This window comes from Micromesistius poutassou (genome assembly GCF_964030765.1).
Source record: "Micromesistius poutassou genome assembly, chromosome: 2".
In the NCBI taxonomy this organism is placed as follows: domain Eukaryota; kingdom Metazoa; phylum Chordata; class Actinopteri; order Gadiformes; family Gadidae; genus Micromesistius; species Micromesistius poutassou.
In genome coordinates, this window is record NC_140272.1 from 21,855,528 (window position 1) to 21,877,000 (window position 21,473).

The 21,473-nt window shown below is 46.6% G+C and overlaps 1 protein-coding gene across 1 annotated transcript in view; it reads right to left on the minus strand.

Annotated features, from left to right (window-relative positions):
* dnah1 (dynein, axonemal, heavy chain 1) overlaps positions 1 to 17,580 on the minus strand; it is a gene marked incomplete at both ends in the record, with an annotated part of 65,869 nt that extends 48,289 nt beyond the window's left edge. The window contains 21 exons of the mRNA XM_084463485.1: positions 4,616 to 4,737; positions 4,894 to 5,058; positions 6,525 to 6,737; positions 7,222 to 7,475; positions 8,035 to 8,233; positions 8,553 to 8,708; positions 9,401 to 9,542; positions 9,891 to 9,973; positions 10,056 to 10,175; positions 10,560 to 10,785; positions 11,102 to 11,295; positions 11,403 to 11,553; positions 12,615 to 12,916; positions 13,251 to 13,427; positions 14,491 to 14,635; positions 14,864 to 15,107; positions 15,581 to 15,733; positions 16,153 to 16,285; positions 16,376 to 16,538; positions 16,655 to 16,829; positions 17,517 to 17,580. Of these exons, the coding sequence (XP_084319611.1) occupies positions 4,616 to 4,737; positions 4,894 to 5,058; positions 6,525 to 6,737; positions 7,222 to 7,475; positions 8,035 to 8,233; positions 8,553 to 8,708; positions 9,401 to 9,542; positions 9,891 to 9,973; positions 10,056 to 10,175; positions 10,560 to 10,785; positions 11,102 to 11,295; positions 11,403 to 11,553; positions 12,615 to 12,916; positions 13,251 to 13,427; positions 14,491 to 14,635; positions 14,864 to 15,107; positions 15,581 to 15,733; positions 16,153 to 16,285; positions 16,376 to 16,538; positions 16,655 to 16,829; positions 17,517 to 17,580 (3,581 nt within the window). The remainder of the gene's footprint in view (positions 1 to 4,615; positions 4,738 to 4,893; positions 5,059 to 6,524; positions 6,738 to 7,221; positions 7,476 to 8,034; positions 8,234 to 8,552; positions 8,709 to 9,400; positions 9,543 to 9,890; positions 9,974 to 10,055; positions 10,176 to 10,559; positions 10,786 to 11,101; positions 11,296 to 11,402; positions 11,554 to 12,614; positions 12,917 to 13,250; positions 13,428 to 14,490; positions 14,636 to 14,863; positions 15,108 to 15,580; positions 15,734 to 16,152; positions 16,286 to 16,375; positions 16,539 to 16,654; positions 16,830 to 17,516) is intronic.
* Positions 17,581 to 21,473: the final 3,893 nt, after the last annotated feature.

Sequence of the window (21,473 nt, forward strand, 5' to 3'; positions counted from 1 at the left end):
GGTTTGGACCTTGAGCTCGGAGGAAAGTGCTTTGAACACTTGGGTTGTTGGGTCGGATTTTTCGTGTTTCGTGTGGAAGTAAAGCAACCCGAGTCCTCGTCACAACACGTCACAACAATGGCTGCCCATTTCATTGATACACTAAACTAAACTTGCAGCAAGCACTAGAGGTGAACTTAACACCCATTCTAACATTTGTAATACGATACATTATAGCTAACAATTATAAACATCACCTGATAAATTCTCGCTCATGTTCAACCATCGCAAGCAGTTCTAATAACTGATTCATCTGATTCAGCAAAGAAGCGCAAAAAAAAAAGCGTCTAGTCTCAAGAACGGTCTGTCTTTCTGGTTTTATGTCATAGCCTACGAACTTCTGATGGGTGTTTCCTGAACACTCTTATTTCGGAAGAAGGGATGGTTTGCGTAAATACACGTAAGAGCTTCCGAATCGCTGAGCCATTTTGAAGGCGGCATTACCAGTGTAGAAGGAATGGCAGACATGTGCATCGTCTGAATGTAATCCGCTAGCATCCACTTGGAAGCATCAAAGAGGCAATGCCGAAAGTTTGTTCAATCAATAGAGGACATGTTTAAGGTACTATATTATGGTGATTTAGTTAAAAATGATGTTTGATGTGTTTTTTAAAAACGTTTTTGGATTGGAATTGTGTACAGGCTTAAAACAATGCAATTAGCAATCAGAATGTCTACATACAGTGTTAGACAGTTTATATTATTATTTAAAACTATGTACAACGTGATGTTTAGTAATAAACGGACACACAATATTTTTGTATTCTTCTATTTGCAGTTTTAACCGTCCGTTAATGAGGAAGTGTGACAGTAAATGGTCAACCTTACTACGGTTTAACTCAGTGTTTAGTCAGAGTTACAACACACTGCACGAGAACACTACAAGGTTATAGTGACGTGCGTGCGTAATGGCGCCGACCGATGGCGACAAGCTACTAGCCTCTCTCTGCCTTTTGTTAGTTTAGTCCTAATTACCAGTATTTTTGGATATACGTCTGATATATATGTCTTCAACAATCAGCTATGACCGCCAGACTCTACTGAACATAAGAGAACATGCCGGATATACCAAGGGACATTGCCAAACAGGATGCATCCCGGAAAACTGGCCACAAACAAACACGGTCGGAAGCGAGGAAGACGTGGTGGACTACTGGTGAGACTACGGCGACGTCCTACTAGGCCTCTGATCAGACCTAACCCATCCCACCTAACCCAGGTCTACCGACCTAACCCATCCGAGCATTTTGCTTGCCAATTATAAAGTCAATTGCTAACAAAGTTGACGAGCTTCACTGTCGCATCAATTCCCAGCGGGACATGAGGAACTGTTTTTGCGTGTTCTATTTCTCTGAAACGTGGCTAAAGCCTAACATCCCAAACAGCGCCATACAACCAGAAGGCTTCTCTGTGCAGCGACTGGACCGCTCAGTGGACGCGACTGGCAAGTCAAAGGGAGGGGGAGTGTGGCTCCTGGTGAACAGCTCCTGGTGCACTGGTGTGGAGATGATCTCACAATCCCGCTCTCCCGTTCTTGAACACCTTACCATAAAGTGTCGGCCATTCTACTCGCCGAGAGGATTCCCCTGTGTCCTGCTCACGGCGGTTTACATACCACCCGATGCCAGCACCGCAATCGCCCTGGAGGCTCTCCATGGCACAATCAACAGTTTTGAGAACAAGCACCCACATGCCATCCCCATTGTAGCGGGGGACTTCAACCAGTGCCAATTAAAATCGGTACCACCAAAATACTACCAGCATGTCAACTGCTTTACTAAGGGAAATAAAACTCCACCATTAAAGGGGCATACAAGGCCGCATTTTGGGAAATCCGACCACTCGCCCATGCTCTTGCTACCAGTTTAAAAGCAGGAAGGAAAGAGGGAAAGACCAATCCAGTGATCAGTACAGGGCTGGTCGGTAGAAGAAGAGCTCAAACTCCAGGGTTGTTTGGAAGGTTTTCAGAGATCCACACAACATGAGTGATAATGCTGACACGGTAACTGACTGTATCAAATTCTGCGTAGATAACTGTATTCCCACTCGTACCATTGGTTCCCACCTGAACCATGAACCATGGATTAATAGCGCTGTCCGGCAAAGGCTGAGAGAAAGATCCAACGCTTTTAAAGAGGGGGACATGGAGCACTATAAAGGAGCGAGGTACGAGCCAAGGAAAGTTATTACAACTGCCAAAAATCAATACTGGGATAAACTGGAAAACTATTGCCAAGGCGGTGACTCTAAGCGTGTATGGCAGGGGTTGAGGACCATAACAGGCTATGAAGCAAGGCCGGGGGGAATCAGCAACACCTCCGCTTCATTCCCAGATGAACTGAACTCCTTCTACTCACGCTTCGAGCATTCGAGCCCGGTCTCACCAACACGCGGGCGCAGGACCTTAACCATCCCACTCTCCTTTAGCGGGACATTACCGCAGGTGACAGAGGTGGATGTACACAAGGTTTTCAAATCTGCTAAAGCAGGTCAAGCTGCACGCCACGGGTCCTTATTTTTAACGTATCCCTCGATCTCTCTGTATTTCCAACATGTTTCAAGAAATCCATTATTGTGCCAGTGCCAAAAAAACCTCTGGCATCCTGTCTGAATGATTTTAGACCAGTTGCCTTTACTTCTGTAATCATGAAATGCTTTGAGAAACTTGTAAGGGAATACATCAATGTTAACGTAGTAAATACCGACCCATTACGACCCATTTGAGTGTGGATGATGCAGTATCCTTAGTTTTGCATACTGTGTTAGGACACTTAGAGGGCAGGGACTCTTATGTCAGACTAATGTTTGTGGACCACAGCAGTGCTTTTAACACAATTATCCCATCCACTTTGATGTCTAGGCTGACAGATCTGGGCCTCTGCAGTGCCATCTGCAGGTGGATACATAGTTTTCTGACAGAATGGCCTCGGTTGGTAAAAGTTGGTAACATGTACACAAATATCACTGTTCTAAACACAGGTGCTCCACAAGGCTGCTGTCTCAGCCCCTTGCTTTGTAGTTTGTATACTTATGACTGTAGAAAAACATCCTACAAATTACGTTGTCAAGTTTGCAGATGATACTACAGTGATTGGACTAATCAAAGACAACAATGAGGCTGCGTATAGGGATGAAGTGAGGAATCTGTCAATATGGTGTGATAATAACAACTTGTCTCTTAATGTGGAAAAAACAAAGGAGCTTATAATTTATTTTAGATGTTAGGGAACTCCTAAAGCTCCAGTGCATATTAATAACCCTCCTGTTGAGGCTGGGTGCAGATTTAATTTTTTAGGCATTCATATTGCTGACTCCCTCACCTGGTTCTTACATGTTGCACATGTTACTAAAAAAGCACAACAGAGACTGTATTTTCTTAGATGTTTAAAGAGGTTTGGTATGTCTACAGTAACCCTTCTCAACTTTTATCGGTCCACCATAGAAAGCATTTTAACTGGTTGTATACTTGTACGGTTTGGTAACATCACTGCACATGACTACAAGATCTTGATGAGAACTGTTAAGACTGCATCCAAAATCATAGGCTCACCACTACCACAGTTAAAGGACATATACTCCACCCGCTGCAAGAAGAAGGCTTTCTCAATCATGAAAGACCCAAGCCACCCAGCTTACAATCTCTTTGATCACCTCCCGTCAGGGAAGAGGTTAAGGTGTATTAGGGCCCGGACCTCTCGCCTGAGGAATAGTTTCTACCCTCAGGCGGTCAGACTGTTAAACACTGGCACTTTACTGTAGCTGGCTGTTAAGTTCTCTATCAGTGTGTGGTGTCTCTGTTTTCCTTTTACCTCTGTATTTAATATTTATTACTATTCTGTTTTTACAATGTCATGGTGTGAGATGTATTTATATTTTTCATTTAACTTATTTCTTAAGCTGTGATCTTGTAAATCGTATAGTTATTTTGGGGCTGAGAGAGAGCCAAGGGCAAAAAGCATTTCATTGCCCTTTAAAGTTTATAGTACCCTGGAAATCCGGAGTTCTTGCAAGAGCACAATTAGAATTTGCTCAGCGAGTCACTCTGGGAACGAGCAATATACTCACTCCCCAATTCCCCTGGCCCAGAACATTAACTAATCACATCGGTGTATCTAATATAGGCGGGCCAAAAGCGTTGCTGTTTTACCGACCGGCTACGGCAAGAGTCTTATCTATTGGTTAGCTCCACTAGTCTGGATAATTCTTCTGATTGGTCGTAGTGTTATCCAAGGTCCAATTGTGTGCAGTGATATTTTCAAATGCATGCTTGGTGCCGCCCCTCGAGTTGGGCTATTTTCACTACTCGTTGCCAGACCCTACAGCTTTCTAGATGTGGGTCTGGATTTCCAGGCTAACTTTATAGTACACTGTACTCTAATTGAACTTGAACTTGAACTTAAAGAACATGGCTCTTCTCTCAAGAAGAGCCAAAGACCCAGTACTCCAAAGTGTCATCAGTCATCACATATAGTTCAGAGTCAAACACAGACTTGACAAGATGCTGCAAATTGCATCCGTTCCAGTGGAAGTCCTTCATGTACGTGGGGAAGGAGCATAGCTCTATAGGGTCACGTACCTGGGGAAGGAGCCTCTTTTGGTCTCCAGGTATTCACTGAGCCCCTTCTGGACCTGCTCCAGCAGCTTGTTACATTCCCTCAAGCTCTCCAGCAGACGGGGATTTGGACACACGTCGATCACCTAGAGACAGACACAGTTACCATCATACCAGAAACATGCACACACAGCAATCATCCAGGTGTCCCCTTAAGTCAAGCTGTTTCTAACAGTCTCTCGGGTAGAATGGCAGTAATACTCTCATATCCCAGGACCGGAACAGTGTGTCAGCACGCCCACCTGTCTGTTGTCAAAGGCGCTCTTCATGATCTTCCTCCACATCCTCTCCATGCTCTGGTACCTCTTGGCCTCCACAGGAAGCTGCCGGTTGATGTCATCCGAGCTGAAGATGGGCTCCAGGTAGAGCCAGGAGCGCTGGCAGGTGAGCCACTCCTCCATCACGTCCTTCAGCCAACCAGCAGTGGGCAACAGAGCCGGACACAACCAGATCAGTGACAGTTGCACCGTATTTATTAATAAAAAAAATGCATGTGTGTATGTATGAGGTGTGTGTTAATGAGAAAGTGTGGTTGTGCCTGAGTACAGGTGTGTGTGTGTGTGTGTGTGTGTGTGTGTTTGTTTGAATGGGTGTGTTTGTGTGTGTGTGTGTGTGTGTGTGTGTGTGTGTGTGTGTGTGTGTGTGTGTGAGACAATGTGTATGTGTGTGTGTGTGTCTGTGTGTGTGACAATGTGTATGTGTGTGTGTGTGTCTGTGTGTGTGACAAGGTGTGTGTGTGTGTGTGTGTGTGTGTGTGTGTGTGTGTGTGTTTGTTTGAAAGCGTGTGCCTGGGTGATTCTGTGTGTGTGTGTGTGTATGTGTGTGTGCGAGACAATAGCTGCTTTCACATATGACCTCCGTCTTTTCTCTGAATTTGTGGAGCAGGAGGTTCGACCGTGAGGGTCATTCACACTTATTCACACTTGATGCCCGGCTTGCAAGGGGCGGCATATGACGTAGGGTCGCAAGAGGCGGGATCGGGTTTGTTTTGGTTTGACCGCAGACTGCAGCGATGCATATATTCTGTTGCATCCACAACATCCGCATCGATCGATGAAAGATTGGAGCATGAGTTACAGACAAATAGAAGAAATGACGAACAAGAAAGGTGACGCAAACGACTGCGTTACTGGAGGAAGAGAGCGTCTTTTTTGGCTTAATTTCACATCTAACAAACACTGGGACAAATGTAGTTGATTTCTGTGTTTAACTGAGAAAACAGGGAGTGGAAGGACGGGACCCTATAATGTTCAGCTAACTGTTGTCAATAATAATTGTTACGAGAGTAGCGCATGTGTGTGCGCGAGAATGGCAGTGTGTGTGTGTGTGTGTGTGTGTGTGTGTGTGTGTGTGGACGAGCGAGGAGAGCGAGCGGTAGCGTGTGTCAGTTTTGTGAGGTAATGAACGTCCGGTTGTGTCTGTGCAAACGTGTAGGCCCTACTGTAAAGTTAGTGAAACTAAGAATAAAGTACACAGCCTGTCAATAATCAGTGGCCGCTTCATTCCGACCATATTCAAACCTATAAGCAGACCCACTGCCAACCCTGAGCCTACGTCAGCGAACAAAAGGCAATAGGCTGATTATCGATTAGGGTCCGAAGTGTCATCAACACGCCCACTCAACTGGTGTGAAATGCCGACATCCTACTGCTCATTCACATATAAGGTAATTAGCATTTCCTACGGAGAACATACTACCTCGGGGGTAGTATTTTTTCAGGAGGTCCAATGTCAGGATATGTCATTCACATATACGGCACCTCCGTAGAATCTACGCAGAACAGACGGATGCACGTCCATATGTGAAAGCAGCTATTGTGTGTGCGTGTGTGAAAATGTGTGTGTGTGTGTGTGTGTGCATGCATGTGTGTACCTGGGTCATCCGGAGCTTGCTCTCCCAGCTGCTGATGCGCTCCTCAAAGGCCTTCTTGTAGGGTGAGAAGGACATGCTCTGGGTCATGACGATGTGGTCGTCCAGCAGCTGGGACGCCTCTTCGGGGCTCTTCAGGATGTAGGTGCCTGTGTCCTTGTAGGCCACTACATCAAATGCCACCGTGGACCAGTCCTTCTCCATCTTATCAAGGGCCTGCGTTGGACAGACAGGAAGTGTTTGAGCAGCACATATCGGTTAAAGCCGCTGTAGGTAAGATGCAAGAGTTGTAGGACAGAGCGCAGAATTCGTTTGGGAATATAACACCATAAAACCACCCCTCCCTCACTACGCTTCTCCGTGCTTGAGAAGCTTTGCATTTCACGCATATGTGATTGACAGGTAGGATGGATTCTCCAAACCAACAAATTACACTCACATAACATCTCTTACGTAGTACCTACTGCCATTTTAAAAAGAAAATATTGAATTCCACATCGCAACCCCAAAAGAAAAACATTGAGCACGATGAAAAACATGAACTAGAAACCGGTCTTGGAGTTCAACAGCATTTTCATATTTAGCTTGCCCTATGTCTGCCTCCAGTGTACAGCCATCAGGCTGTACACTGGAGGCAGACATACAGATAAGATCAAAATAGATCCCGTTCTACAGAAGAGTCCTGAGGCGACCACGCTACCTGTTCGATGGCGTACTCCTTCCCAGCCCCCTCAGAAGCAGCGGCTATCTCCTCCACGTGGTTGTGCAGACCCATCTCCAGGCAGCGGGAGAAGGTGAGGTTGGCCTTGGGCTTCACGTTCATCTGGATGTCATCCGAGAGCTGCTGCCAGTGGCGCATCCTCATCCCCGGGTTCCTCAGGCCCTGGATCAAGGGGATGTAGGGCCGGAAGTCCTCTATCTTGCTGCAGATTTCGACCGCCACCGCCTTGCAGACTAAGGTGGAAGGAACGCTTGGTCAATCGCTGCCAAATTAAATCCTATACTTTTTGACAGACTCACTGTCAAATAGTGTACTCAAATAAATATGCACACAATCACACAAGCCTCACTGACACTTGTTACAACACATGGAAGAGCGCTCGATCGCTGCTCACCGTACAACACACAAAAGTTACAAAAGTAAAAACACTGGGATCAACTGTTTGATGTCAGTGTTAAAACAGTAATAGAAAGAAAATATACACGAATATTATTTACATGACATGAAAATCAGGGAATAATTAACTAACTATTATTATTACTAACTAAAAGCACTTATACTAAAAGATATACTATGCAACAGGTGGCCGTGCTGTTGTCCTCTAGTATGGCCTTGGGGGTGGACCTCCACAACACATCCCAGAGGGTCAAGAGCCCATTATAGAGCCAGCCTTATCAGTTCTGCTCCTGTCGCCTACAGCACTGCTGCCCCAGGACACAACAGCATAAAGCACACTGTCCACTGTCACTGTAGGCTTGTAGGCCCCTGGCTAGCCCCCTCACAGTGGCTCACCGGAGACGTCCTTGAGCTGTTTCACACACTTGTGCATGCTCTGGAAGGCTTGGTTCACGTTGCGCTCCAGCAGCTCGGGGTCGATGGCGCTCAGCGGGTCGTTCATCCAGCTGTCGTGCCAGCGCAGCCAGTCGGACGTGGTGGCCCACAGGTCCCTGAACGGCTGGAAGTCCTTGGTCAGCTTCTGGAGGCGGTCGTACTGCACAACAATGCAGTGTTAGGGAAAAGGAATAAGGCTAGGTTGACCTGTGGACTAACGCAGGTTTATTTCCAGTTTGTGGGGACCAGTTGGTTTTTCATTCGAATTGAAGTCTTATAGAACATATTAACACAGAAAGGGGATATCAGAGACATACATAAGAGAGAACATCTTAAACTCACACACCAACTTGGATAGTAGTCTGTTATTTTCTATCACAGCAAACCAAAGGGTTTAGTAACACAATAAAATGGGAAATACAACCAATGGTATCCTCCGAGCTATTCAGGAGGTGGAAGACGTAGGCCTTGATGCTTACATTTGTGATGGGATTCCCGAAGAGACGCTCCCGGTTGTTGTACGTCTGGGCCATTACCTGGGACTCCTGGATCTGTTTGGCCAGGCGCCTCACCTCATTGGCTGTCTCATGGGCCCGGGCAACGTCTGAGTGGGCAGAAAACCCAGCCACCAACATCTAAGAGGCATGGGCCGGGAATTAGCAATCCTATCCTTTCCAAACGTTTCACACATTACCCTTGGTAAGCTGTGGTGTGCTTTAAAAATGAGGGTTATGAAAATGATTTGAAATAACGATATGACACTTTATCTATGACACTTATTATGTTTTAGCATTTTAAACAACCTAAATCGTCATAGAAATGTGGAACAGAAACTAAGGTAATGTAATGATGGCTAATAATCCATAACACTAGAACAGTGTTTTTAACCTTAGGTACATACAGTATATCACTGGTGGTCTGCAAGGGTACTGCAGGTGGTACATGGGATTATATTCTTAAAATACACATTTATATTAATCAAAATACTTATATAAATAAATAATGAATATTGCTGAATTAAATATAGTATTATGGCATGTTATTTCAAACAAAGAGTTAACCTTTGTGCATTAAATCATGTTTTCCATTGATGTTTTATTTGTATTGTTGTTTGCTAAATAAACACAGCGGCAGGGTTACTGACTATCTTTCCACTGGTTCCCACTGGCCATGTCCTTCTTACTGGCCATGTACTAACCGGCCATTGCATGTGTATTTACATGAGGTGGTCTGTGAAAGGTCTTGATGACCATTAAGTGGCAAACCTAAAGTCAAAGGCTGGGAACCACGGCACCAGAACTCTCTCACAATATTCTGCTAAACCCACCTGCAGTGAGTCCAGCCTCTCCTGGAAATGGTTGTGGTCCACCAGCTGGATCTTCTGGAAGCTCTGCTCGTCCTCTACGTGCTGGGCAGCCACCTCTTCCATCTGGTTCAGGATCTTCTGAGGCCAGCCGATGGCGGTCCACCTGAACACAGCCCCCGCCACGGTCAGCGCGAGTCAAGAACAACTTCATATGCACCTTTCCCCAAACAGGTCCCATCTCAACACATGACACACAACAGATTACAAAAAGCTCAACATCATACCATCAGTTATAGGGCAGGAAAGCATAGAGATTAGGGTTTTCCCAGCTGTGTTTGTGTGTTTGATCCCCCATGCCCGCCGTCTAAACGTAGACTAGAGCAAGATTCCCAACTCAAGCCTGCTCCCCAATTCACGTGAGTGCTGAACGACTGAAGTGTATAAATAGTACGTATAAGTGAAGGTACTAGGTAGTATCAGTAGTACTATGCTGTGCCGTCAGCGGTCTTACTTTGCGTTGAAATCTTCCTTAGACAGACTGCAGAAGAACTCATCCACCAGGTCGTAGTCCGACAGGGCCTTCTCCAGAACCTCCTGTTAGGGGCAGATGGGTCCGTTCAGAGGTGATTGAGTGGAACAAGGGTCTAGAAGCCTTTATCTACTTTCTTATCCATACCTGGTGACTCTTGAGCAGGTCAGGGATCTGCTGCATCCAGTCTCTTTGTTCGGTAAGTTCCTCGATGCTGCTGGGCTTCTCATTCAGCTTCTTGCTGATGGCCTTGCACTGCTCGCAGGCCTGGACAAACGCACAGTAGATCATGATGCATCGTGATCATGACGGAGAGGGGCAGTGATCCATAACTATGGGGGGGAACCTAAAAGAGAACATCTCAATGTGTACATGAGTTATCAGCCGTGAGTCACCTACATATACATTTACATTGAGGGCATTTAGCAGACGCTTTTATCCAAAGGGTACATTTGTCTGAAGAAAGAGAAACAACAATATATCGCCGTCTGTACAGTAAGGATGTTCATAGAGCCAAGTGCCAAGCACTAACAATTGTTAGGTTAACCCATACAACAAAGCTAGCTAGGATAAAATGCTACACAATGCTAAGTACTGTTTTTAAGTGCCAGGACGAACAACATACAATCAGCCATCCTATCTTGGGCTCACCAGGTCGACCTGCTTTCGTAGCGTGGAGGCAAGGTGGTCTATCATGCCGTTGGCCACGGCCTTCTGCTTCTTAGAGAGAGCCTGGCGCACGCTTTCCACACTGACGGCAAACGGACCAATCACGATGAGGGAGGGCAAGGAGGTCTCCAGCCTCGTCTTCTCCTTCAGGATCTCCAGCACCTTCTTCTTCACCTCCTGCGCTGACTGCTCCACCTGCTTCTGAGCCCTGGCGGACAAACCAAAGAGAACACGTTCAGCCGTCTCCTGACAGGCGATAGACGGGGGAGCTTTTCTCACGTGATTCATAACTAAATCATATCAATGGTAGTGTAAATAAAGGTGTAATAAGACAAGGGGCCAGGATCTGATCCCTGATATCCTTGACCAAATAGCTTAAACACTCTTGAGGACATGTATCTGAGTGCTGCTTTTGGGTAAAATAGTGCTAAATCACTATTGACGATAGTGATTTAGCAGAACATAAACTATACTGATAGTGCACAGCAAGAGTGCACTGAGGAGCGTCTTCTGGAGGTGCGTACCTGAGCATGGTGTCCAAGTCTGAGTTGTGCAGTTCCAGGTACTGCTCGTATTCAGCAGCGTAGGCCCTCAGGGGTCCGCAGGCCTGCCTCAGGGCCGCGCCGACCTGCTCTCTGAGCACACACACCGCCGGCTCCCACAAACCAACCGACTCCAGCAGCGGAACCCCGCCGTAGAACATCTGCTGCATCACAAACTGCAGATCAAAACAAAACGTAACTACTCCAGTGCCATCGGAGAAGAAGCGAACGGGCAGCCCCATTGTGAGCCAAGCGGGATACTGGATAGTCGTATCTCTCTCACCTTGTCGAGCTGTGGCACATTGTGCGTGGCCAGAATGCCTTTGTCAAACAGGCTGATGACAGAGCTTCCAAACGCCTCCAGTGGGGTGCTGTAGTGGACCCCGGTTTGATCCAGAACCAGGTCCACCAGGAAAAGGGGATTCTTCTTGGGCCTGGACCCAGATACAGCCAGACATAATGCAGTGGAGACGTGTGCGTGTGTGTGCGTGTGTGTGTGTGTGTGTGTTTGTTTAGGGTGTGCAGTCAGTTCCTTGCATACATGTTTGCAGAAGCTTTCTTTAATAATGTATGTACATATGCACTGGTGTATTCCTTTTTTTTACCTTTTATGTTTCCCATTTGAAATGATTATCTTTGATTGTCTTTTTTCTTTTCTTTAAGTCTCTTTAAAACATGATTCCCTGCCTATGTAAAGCACAAATTCTTGATAGTTTTTGATATTCACCTAGTTCACCTAGACTCTGAATAGCCTCCCCCTCCCACCCCTCCTACGCACTTATTGTATGTTGTACGTCATGGCACTTAATGTACACACTTATTGTATGTCGTACTTAGTTATAGTACTTAGTTGTGTAACATCTTATCCTAGCTATCTTTGTTGTACACAGGGAATGGGTTAACCTAGCGATTGTTGGTGCTTGGTACTTGGTTCTATGAACATCCTTACTGTACCGACACCGATATAGTGTTGTTTCACCTTCTTCTGACAAATGTACTTATTGTGAGTCACTTTGGATAAAAGCGTCTGCTTAATGCCCTCAATGTAAATGTAAATCGACCCCCCCCATGGCTGTTTACCTTTACCTGTAAGTAGGGATGTGAATAACTCAAATTTTTCATGGTCGAATAATCAGTGGGTGGTATGAACGAATAATCGATTATTCGATGTGTGCCGACATTCACAAAGGCAGCCATGGATCATCGGCAAGAAATCACTTAATATCTTAAATGCAAAAAAACTAACTTTAACAGTGATCAGTGTTTGTGTTGTATGCATATATATTAATATTTATGCTTGTGTATTGTGTATATTGTTTTTCTGTACATAAAATACGTAAAAAAACCTAATAGTGCTACAGAACCAACATTAGTTCCGTCCGTTAATTCTTGTTTATTTGAATGGGAAAAAATGTTAACGGTCCAAATACTGAAAATCGACTTTGACCCTCAGGAACGAATAATCGGATAATCGAATATTCTGACCCATCCCTACCTGTAAGGGCTGTTGATGAGGTCGCTGCCCCAGACCAGGGGTGAAGGGGCGGCAGCGCGGACACCGTGGCAGCTGTCCAGCACCAGCTGGGCCAGGCCCTTCAGCGAGCCCTGCACCAGGAGCCGCAGCGAGTCCTGCAGCCGGTAGCGCACCAGGGACAGCAGGCGGCACAGCTTGGACATCCCGTACACCACCCAGCACGACTCCTCCAGGTTGTACCAGCCGGGGCCCATCGCCCGCAGCTTGGAGCTGATGTTTTCGCACAGCGTGGACACCCAGGTCTCCCGGAGGAACAGAGAGACCTGGGGGGGAGGGGGTGGCAGGGAAGGAGGGAGGAGATGGGCGGAGGAGGAGGAGGGGCTGCTTTAGTTCTTGATAGTTTGTGATATTCTTTCAAAAGAGACGAGCGGTATGACTTTGTGCTTGAGTTTCAGGTATTCTCTCTTTTGCATGTCTCCAATACCCCCGTTATGGACTTAACATATATGATATACATATATCATACAAAAACAATTCTCTGAAACATGTCTTTGAAACATTCTCTGCCCTTACATCACAGTTTCACTTTCTTTTTTTTTTGCTAGATTCTTCTATTTGATGATTTGGTGTGTTCACGGTTGTCTTTGAAGGCAGTACCTGTGAATGCGTCTGAGACTGGACGAGCTCAAAGGCTTCCAGCCGCACCGGCCTGCTGAATGTGACCTGGAAGAGACTCATGGTGCCCAGTCGGTTGCACTGGCCGCACACTTCACACAGAGCGCTGATCACCTCCGCTTTGGTCAGCAGACAGCTGACGACGAATACAGCTCGGTTCTTGTTGAAGGGATAGTCAGGAAGAGACCAACAGCCTGTGGATACATCTTCTTATCAGTCCTGGACAGGCTGTCCTTTCACGTCCACAGTCATGAAACATGTACACATGCATGCAGACAAATACACACACATGCTCTCCCAAAAACTTACATACGCACACAAACACACACTCATGGACAAAGACAAACACATACACACACAGACACACACACATACATACACACACACACACACACACACACAAACTCCTTATATTCCTATATTCTTTCTATGTGTGTGAGATATGTGTGTATGTATGTATATGCTCCTGGATGCCAAAAATGTCCCTATAAAGTATCAATATATCTATCTATCAGTCTCCCATGCGTTCACACACACACACACACACACACACACACACACACACACACTGTAAGACTTTGATGCAAATTGACAGCGAAATTCCAACAGTAATCTACTGTATTTAGGTTTTACAGTACAATGCTGTGAAAAACAGTGCATTGTTGGAGTCTTAATGATCGTTCAAGCATATCGGTCAATGTATACATTTACACACATATACTGCAAATAGCAAAGAATCTTGGCAAAATAACGTGGCTTGGTGGAGTTGGGGGAAATCTGGCACCGCCACCGAGATACTTAGTGTGGTGGGATAACCCCTGTGTTGGCTGTGTGTTCTGTGATGAAATAAAAGGCTGATCTCGTAGTCGAACGACGTTAGGGGCGAGAGCGCCAATCGATTATAATGATTAATCGATAGGCAATTTCATTGTTCTCTATCGGGCGTTTGTGAGTGGGGACCCCCGTTTATAGGGCTAGAGGCTAAGTGCTTCCTACATCTCTGGTTTACTTAGAAGCTAAATGCTAATGTGCTTTAAAAAGACGATTTTTGCACTTCATGCTATCTACACAAACTGAGTCCTGCTGTATTTATTTGTAAATAAACAGTAACTTACTGGCGAAACTTCTGCCAGTACTTTACTGTAATTTTACAGTAAGTACACACACACACACATACACACACACACACACAAATACACATATGGACACCTTTGCGTGGTACTGGCCAGGGTTGTGTCTGCGGCAGTGTGACGTTTGGAAACTCTTCTGGGTGACTCCTCACCACCTTGTCAAAGGTGATGCGGTTCATGGTGCGATCGTACTCCTGCTTCATCTCCACCTCCAGCGTCTTCACACACTCCTGCAGCCTGACATGGCATGGCAATATATTGGCATTATATATTTTGTATTTTACACATTTTGCTATTATAAAGTGATAATAGAGTAAATAATATTAAACATTTAAAGTAGATCATCGATAAAAGAGTTTCCTATGCAATGTCTACTTGTGTTCTATCTCTATCGTCTCCTATCCCCACCCAGACCCAGATCCCGGGAGACAACAGGACGCTGCTACCGTCATGAGCCATGCTTACATCCTGCCTCTGAGCCCAGGCGTGGAGAGGGCGTGGGCCCAGATGTGCTGCAGAGTGGCCGCGTCCAAGGAGGGCGTCCCACCCGTCCCACTCCACACGGGCATGCAGTCCACAGAGAGGCCGTACAGGACCATGGCCTCCGCCTTCTCCCTCGCACGCTGGGCCCACTGCACGCGCTCGGCAAACACACGCGGGTCCTCAGCGCTGAACAGCAGCTGGATCCTGGGTACCCAGAACCCGGGATCTGGGCAGGAGAAGATGGAGGAAGATGGAGGAGTCAAACCCCGTGTGAATAGGGATTAGTATATGGATAGTCTAGTGATAAAGGTGTTGGACTCCCAGGGGAAAGGCTCTGGGCTTCAACGCAGAACCCAGAACGCAGAACCTGCTCCTTAATGAACGCATTTAAAAGGTGCAAGTTGCTTTGGAGAAAAGCATCAGCTGAATGACTCTCGGAGCCTCACAAAAACTACCCCTTACCCTAACTCCTCCTAGAGGGCAAGGAAATAACTCCACCCATCCAAGTGGGAAGAGGAGGGCACCTTGTGGACAGGCAGAGTCCTCCCTACAGGAACTGCCACTGCATTAACATTGCGTGAAATGACCATGTCCAAAATAAGCTAAGAATAACGGTTGATTAAAAAACAAGAGTTAAAAGAGATGAAAGGGAAATGTCCCCGAACGCCGCGCTGCTCATCAGGGAGTACTTGCCCTTACCGGCCCCTCCGTTCAGAACAGGTGTGTTCTGCTGCGCCCGTATCCGGCCGTGGTGGTCGGCCTTCTGCACCAGGTACTGGCCTTTCTCCTGGCTGTAGTCCAGAACCCCCACCGCCTGCCAGCTGTGGTGACCACTGGGGCTGTCAGGCTCTTCTGCAGAGAACAAAAAAACGATCAACAACATATGCAATCAATGTACTATGTGAAAGAAATCGAATGATTCTTGTCATTCCCGGCCCCTTTGGCTGGTAGGTGAACTGCTCCAGATTGTGCGTTAAGACCACTAGAGAGCGAGCTCCGTGGTGGGAGATGATAACAATAATAAACGAATGTTCTTTAAAATCATAAATATACGCACACATTTAAACGTTATGAAAGAACAGACATTTATATCCATTATCTGCACTCACACAGAAGCGTCCCGGTTCAAATACAATGTAAACCTGCAACACAGCCTGTTCTACGCAACGGAGCGAGGGAGGGTGTCATTTTTCTGAGTTACACAACACAATGTTCATCTATTGGCCATTGAGGGCAGTGTGTGGCTGGAGAAAACGCTCCACTGAAGCTACCCGGTGGAGCGTGGTCTCCGGTGGACAGCAGTGCCCGAGCAGGGACGGGCCTACGCTCGGCCGAGGGCTCTGGACAGCCCAGAGCCAGCCAGTCAGCGGGCGTACGGCAGTCAAACTCCTCGTTGTCAAACACCTGAGGGGGGGGAGGGACCAGCTTAGCCTCTGATATCAGTCAGACCATGACACTATATAGATGGATCTGTTTTAACAGGATAAGGCCTACCTCCAAAGGTAGAGCGTTAGACGCAGGCGGGCCAGGTTGATTTGGGTTCTTCACGTGGTCCTCACTGCCACTGGTTTGATGCATTGACATAAGGTGCTTAGAGTCGATGCCTTTTTCTGACAGGAGCTGTTCTATGTCCAGTTTCATGTACTCCCTTCTCCGTCTAAGGTCAAACACAACAAGAAGAAACGGGACACGTGACCCAGACTAACACTAAACCACGTGACGTGACGTGGACTCCACCGACGGCTTTCTGTTGTCGTTGAACACGCGGCGTACCTCTCGACCTCTATCTTGCGGGGCGTCTTGCCAGGTACGGAGCGATAGGGCAGCTGGACTTTGGCCGCGTACGCCCCGGCGTAGAAGTCAGTGTTGGGCGGTAGCTCCGTGGTCGGTCCAGGAGGAACGTTTTCCATCCGCTCGTACACCTCGGCCGCCACCTGGAAGGTCTTCACTGAACGACAGGAAATATGAAATGATAAAACACCATTTTTAAAACGACGTCCCACCCATTCTGCGAGCGGCAGCTGACCTGTTGCTGTGTTGGTCTTGGACCCGGGCTGACAGAGGGAGCTCCGTGGTGCTTCTGGTCTGTCGCTTGAAAACTAAACAGAAGTAGAAATTAATGCTTAGTGGTCCGCAGAATGGTTACTGCATTGCATGCAACGATTCTTTCGAGCAATTTATGTGTGTGTGTGTGTGTGTGTGTGTGTGTGTGTGTGTGTGTGTGTGTGTGTGTGTGTGTGTGTGTGTGTGTGTGTGTGTGTGTGTGTGGATGCCTGCGTGTATATTTGAATGTGTGCTTGGATGTATGTGTGAATGTGTGTGTGAATGTGTTAATACTATATGTGTGTGATGTGTGTGTTAAATATGTGTATGATGTGTTTAAATTGTACCTTGTTTGTAGACGCTCTCCTAGTGATCATGTCTGAGTACAGACCGGTTGGTTCAGTCATTGGGCTTTTCCTGATTGGTGGTAGTTTTCTCCCATGACGTAACACCTGGGATTGGGTCTCTGGGTGTCTGTGGGTCTCTGGGGGTCTGGGGGTCTCTGGGTGTCTGTGGGTCTCTGGGGGTCTGTGGGTCTGTGGGGGTCTGTGGGTCTCTGGGGGTCTGTGGGTCTCCGGGGGTCTGGGGGTCTCTGGGGGTCTGGGGGGTGGTCTCGGTACCAGGATCCCAAATTGAGGCAGGTGCTTGCCTTCCATACTGTCAACGTAGAAAAATAACACGTCCACAAGTTCGTTTTCAAATGAAATGAAAAGTCTGCTCTCTTTCAGATAATGTACCTTTGAATGCTCCAACAATAACAGTGGACGCGGTGTCGCTGGCGGCTATTTGTCTCAAAGCGGCGACGCGTCAGCGTAACTTTACCGTCCAACGACAGTTGGCTTCTTGATCGTCTTTAAAGTTAACAGTGCACATATAGCCGTATTCTCTTGTACTTTAAATCGAACAGTAAGAGGTTAGGGTTAAACAAACGCAATGTCTATGCATGATAGTTAGCTACCTGAAGAGGTGGTATCAAACCTTTCTTCTGTGTAGAAATCTCGGTTTCCAAGTCAAAAGTTTGACGCGCTGAGTGAGACGGCAACGGTTGTTATGGAGGTTCCTACACCGGCCGCCAGAGTGCGCCAGACAGCGGGTTTACACCGGCCGCCAGAGTGCGCCAGACAGCGGGTTTACACCGGCCGCCAGAGTGCGCCATACAGCGGGTTTACACCAGCCGCCAGAGGGCGCCAGGTTGCGGGTTTACACCCAGCCGCCAAAAGGCGCCAGACAGCGGGATTACACGGTTCGCCAGAGCGCGCCATGCAGCGTGTTCCTGCACCGGCCGACAGAGTGCGCCAGACAGCGGGTTTACGCATGGAGACAGACCTCTGCTGAAGCTGAAAGATGTAATCAATCATGTAGCCTACATTTGAAGGATCACGTTACATAGTCGGCTCAGTACAACCACCACTGCCAGCTTCCTTATTGGCCTCACATGGAAGAAACACAATGTCTTCCGTACATAGTCCCACAAACGAATTATTGCACAAAACTGTATCTGTGTTTTTGTGGTTAAATTTTCAGTTTTGTTTTACATAGTCCCCTTTTATTGGTTTCTATTGGTTCATTCTCTTGACCTAACTGACTTATTTCACACAACTCTGTATGACAAGGTTAAAATATTGTCTCTATCACATAATAAATACAAAAGCAATATATCATCAACCATTAGGTTCATGAACTCCGGTAGCCACAAAATACTGCTGCATCCACAAATGACAGCTGCAAGAAGTTAGTACTTCTCATGTTAATATCTTTGATATACACCTCTTTAAACATTAGAATGATAACAAACTTAATAATAACGTTCACACATAGATGGGAAAGAGTTAACATATTTAATCACTATATTTTATGTTTATGTAAAGAAAGAGTGCATAATAATGTACCATTACCGGACTAATAACAATAAGTGACGTTTCTCTCTACATGGGTTAGCCTCTCGCTCCCCAGCTGTTCTGACCAAGAATATTGATGCTAATGGCAGTAATTGTTCTGACTAAAACACACACACACACACACACACACACACACACACACACACACACACACACACACACACACACACACACACACTCACACACACGCCTTCCCACACACCCCTTCCCATCAACCCCCCCGGTTGATGCCCATCTCCAAGTGTCTGGAGGGGGGGGGGGCACCCACCCTGACCCCTGCTATCCCCACACTCCTGGGTCACAAGGGCCCCACGTTGGGGCCTTTTTCCCATGGTGGATGACAAGGCCTCATGTCATTAAGGCTCCAACTCAGGTCCCTGGAGTGCTTCGTTGAGAAAGCAGGAATGCAAAATCAGGAATGCAGAGAATCCCTCTGCATTCTGCATTTTGTGCGAAAATCCAAAAGGACATATCCGGAGGCCTTCTGGAAATGGTCGACCGCTTATACGGATGAATGAGCTGCTATAGGCGCTAGGTTGATTCTGTGATTCTGTTACTGGACCTCTGTCTCTCTTAACTGTTTACTCCTGTGCAAGACTAGCCCGTTTATAACCCAACCAAACCTCCCGTCTGTATTTCGGCGTCGAGGGAGCACGGAGCTGAGATGGAAAGCCATGACGTCAGCCAGCCATTGTAGTGCGCCGAAGCCAACAGAAGACAAAAGCCAAACCACATCTAATGAGGACATTATCATATCCCCGTCTCCCTGCCTTCCAAAGCCAACCAACCCGCGGACCGCACAGTTGTAATAATCATTATCAGGTGCCTAATTGTCATAAGAGAAGATGTGGGCAAGATGGTATCCAAGACAAATCACGAAAAGCTTCCTCAGCCACCCAGTCGGCCGGGCATGGCCGACCACCAGGCGTTGGTGGGCAGTTTCTGCGGCTGTTCGCTGGGGCCTGCAAACGTCCACAATGGGCCCTGATCAGACAGATGTGGGCGAGCAGTGCTGGCTGGGTTGAGCCAATTAAATCCTAATATACTTGTAATTAGCTTTGATCCACGCCATCACCCTGCTGCCTTATGACTCGGTCGACAGCGGCTATATCCTCATGTTAACCGGCTGGCCAAATACCAACCATCAAACAACTCCATCGTTACTCCTGTGCATGCCCACCCAGTGCACTTAGCCACCCATTGATTCCTTCTCCCAAACGGTGTGTATGATTCATTCTCATTCTCTGCCTTCTAGTTCCCTTCCTTTTTACTGTGTTGGGCTGGTGTGGGGGTCACGTCTGAGTAAATTTAACTCCTATTTTACAGTAATGTTAGCAGCATGTGTTTCTAAGTTTAGCTCCTCCTGAGGACCAGATGTTGGCTCGCACGATCAAACGCCGGCTTCTCTCTTCTTATTGGGACGCTGATGGGCAAAGCAGGAGGATCGAGCGGTCACACACTATTGACACACAATGTCAGGTCTTTTACAAAGCCACATGCAAACTGCATATGTGCTGCACCTTGTCTTACATGTGATGTTCCGTTATGTTGTCTGGAATGCTTTCACATGGTTAACATTTTTCACGGTCACAAGTGTTTGATAGACGGTGTGTTGCCAGTTCATGTAAAAACCCTTTTTCACGCATGTATACTTATTTTTCTAGTAGATAGAAGTAGTCAGAAAATAAACAGTAAATCCTTCGTCGTCATTAAAATAACATAACATTTCAAGATTCAATGTTTTTTATTTGTCACATACTCATACTCGGGATGTGCAGTGAAATGTTTGTGTGACATACAAAAAAAAATAACATACAATAGAATAAAAAGAAAAAGAAAAAAAAATAACAGACAATATAAGTTTTAACAGAAATGATGTATTGTGCTATATGGCCAGGGTTAAAGTGCAGTGGGAGGGGTGGAGGGATTGTCAAGTGGTCCGGTATCACTCAGTGACTCAGTTCAGGGCTCTGAACTCTCTGTCTGGGGGGAAAACCTTTCCTCAGTCTCTCTGTGCATGTTTTGTGACTGCGCAGGCGACTGTCTGACCTGAGTTAGCGGGGTGATGGAGATCCTTGATAAATCCTTCTGGCTCTGCTGGTACAGCGTCTGGTGTATAAGGATGAATTATTAAAAGGAATACATACTCCTAGATATGGTAGCCAAAGGCAAATTACCCCCGCCAGGTTCTTGTGTATACAGCACCTAGACCAGGCATGTGTGAGTCACACTTTGTATAGTTTGGGGCTTTGGGCCGTTGGTGGTGAACTGGATGAATATCAAGGTGTCCATTTGGGGAGGGGTGAATAACAGTTAGACCTGCGGCATGCTAGTAAAGCAAAGGCTTAATGATCAGGGAAGGACCCTAAAGCAGAAGAGTGTCCAGACATGATCCTAGGAACATCTGCCTCTGATTTTTCCCTCCCATTCAGCCCAGTTCTCCCAGTGACCTTTATGGGGGGGAACCAAAGTCACTTCAGCACTCAAACATCAGAAACCACAAGGGTTGTCAAATACTTCACATGTGAAGTGCTGGTATCTCTAAATTATGCATACGACATGGATGAATGTGGGAGAGAGTGTAAGTGCTACATTTTGTGCAATTTTATAATTGTGCAAAATATTATAACTGCCAACTTCAGTTTGCTGGT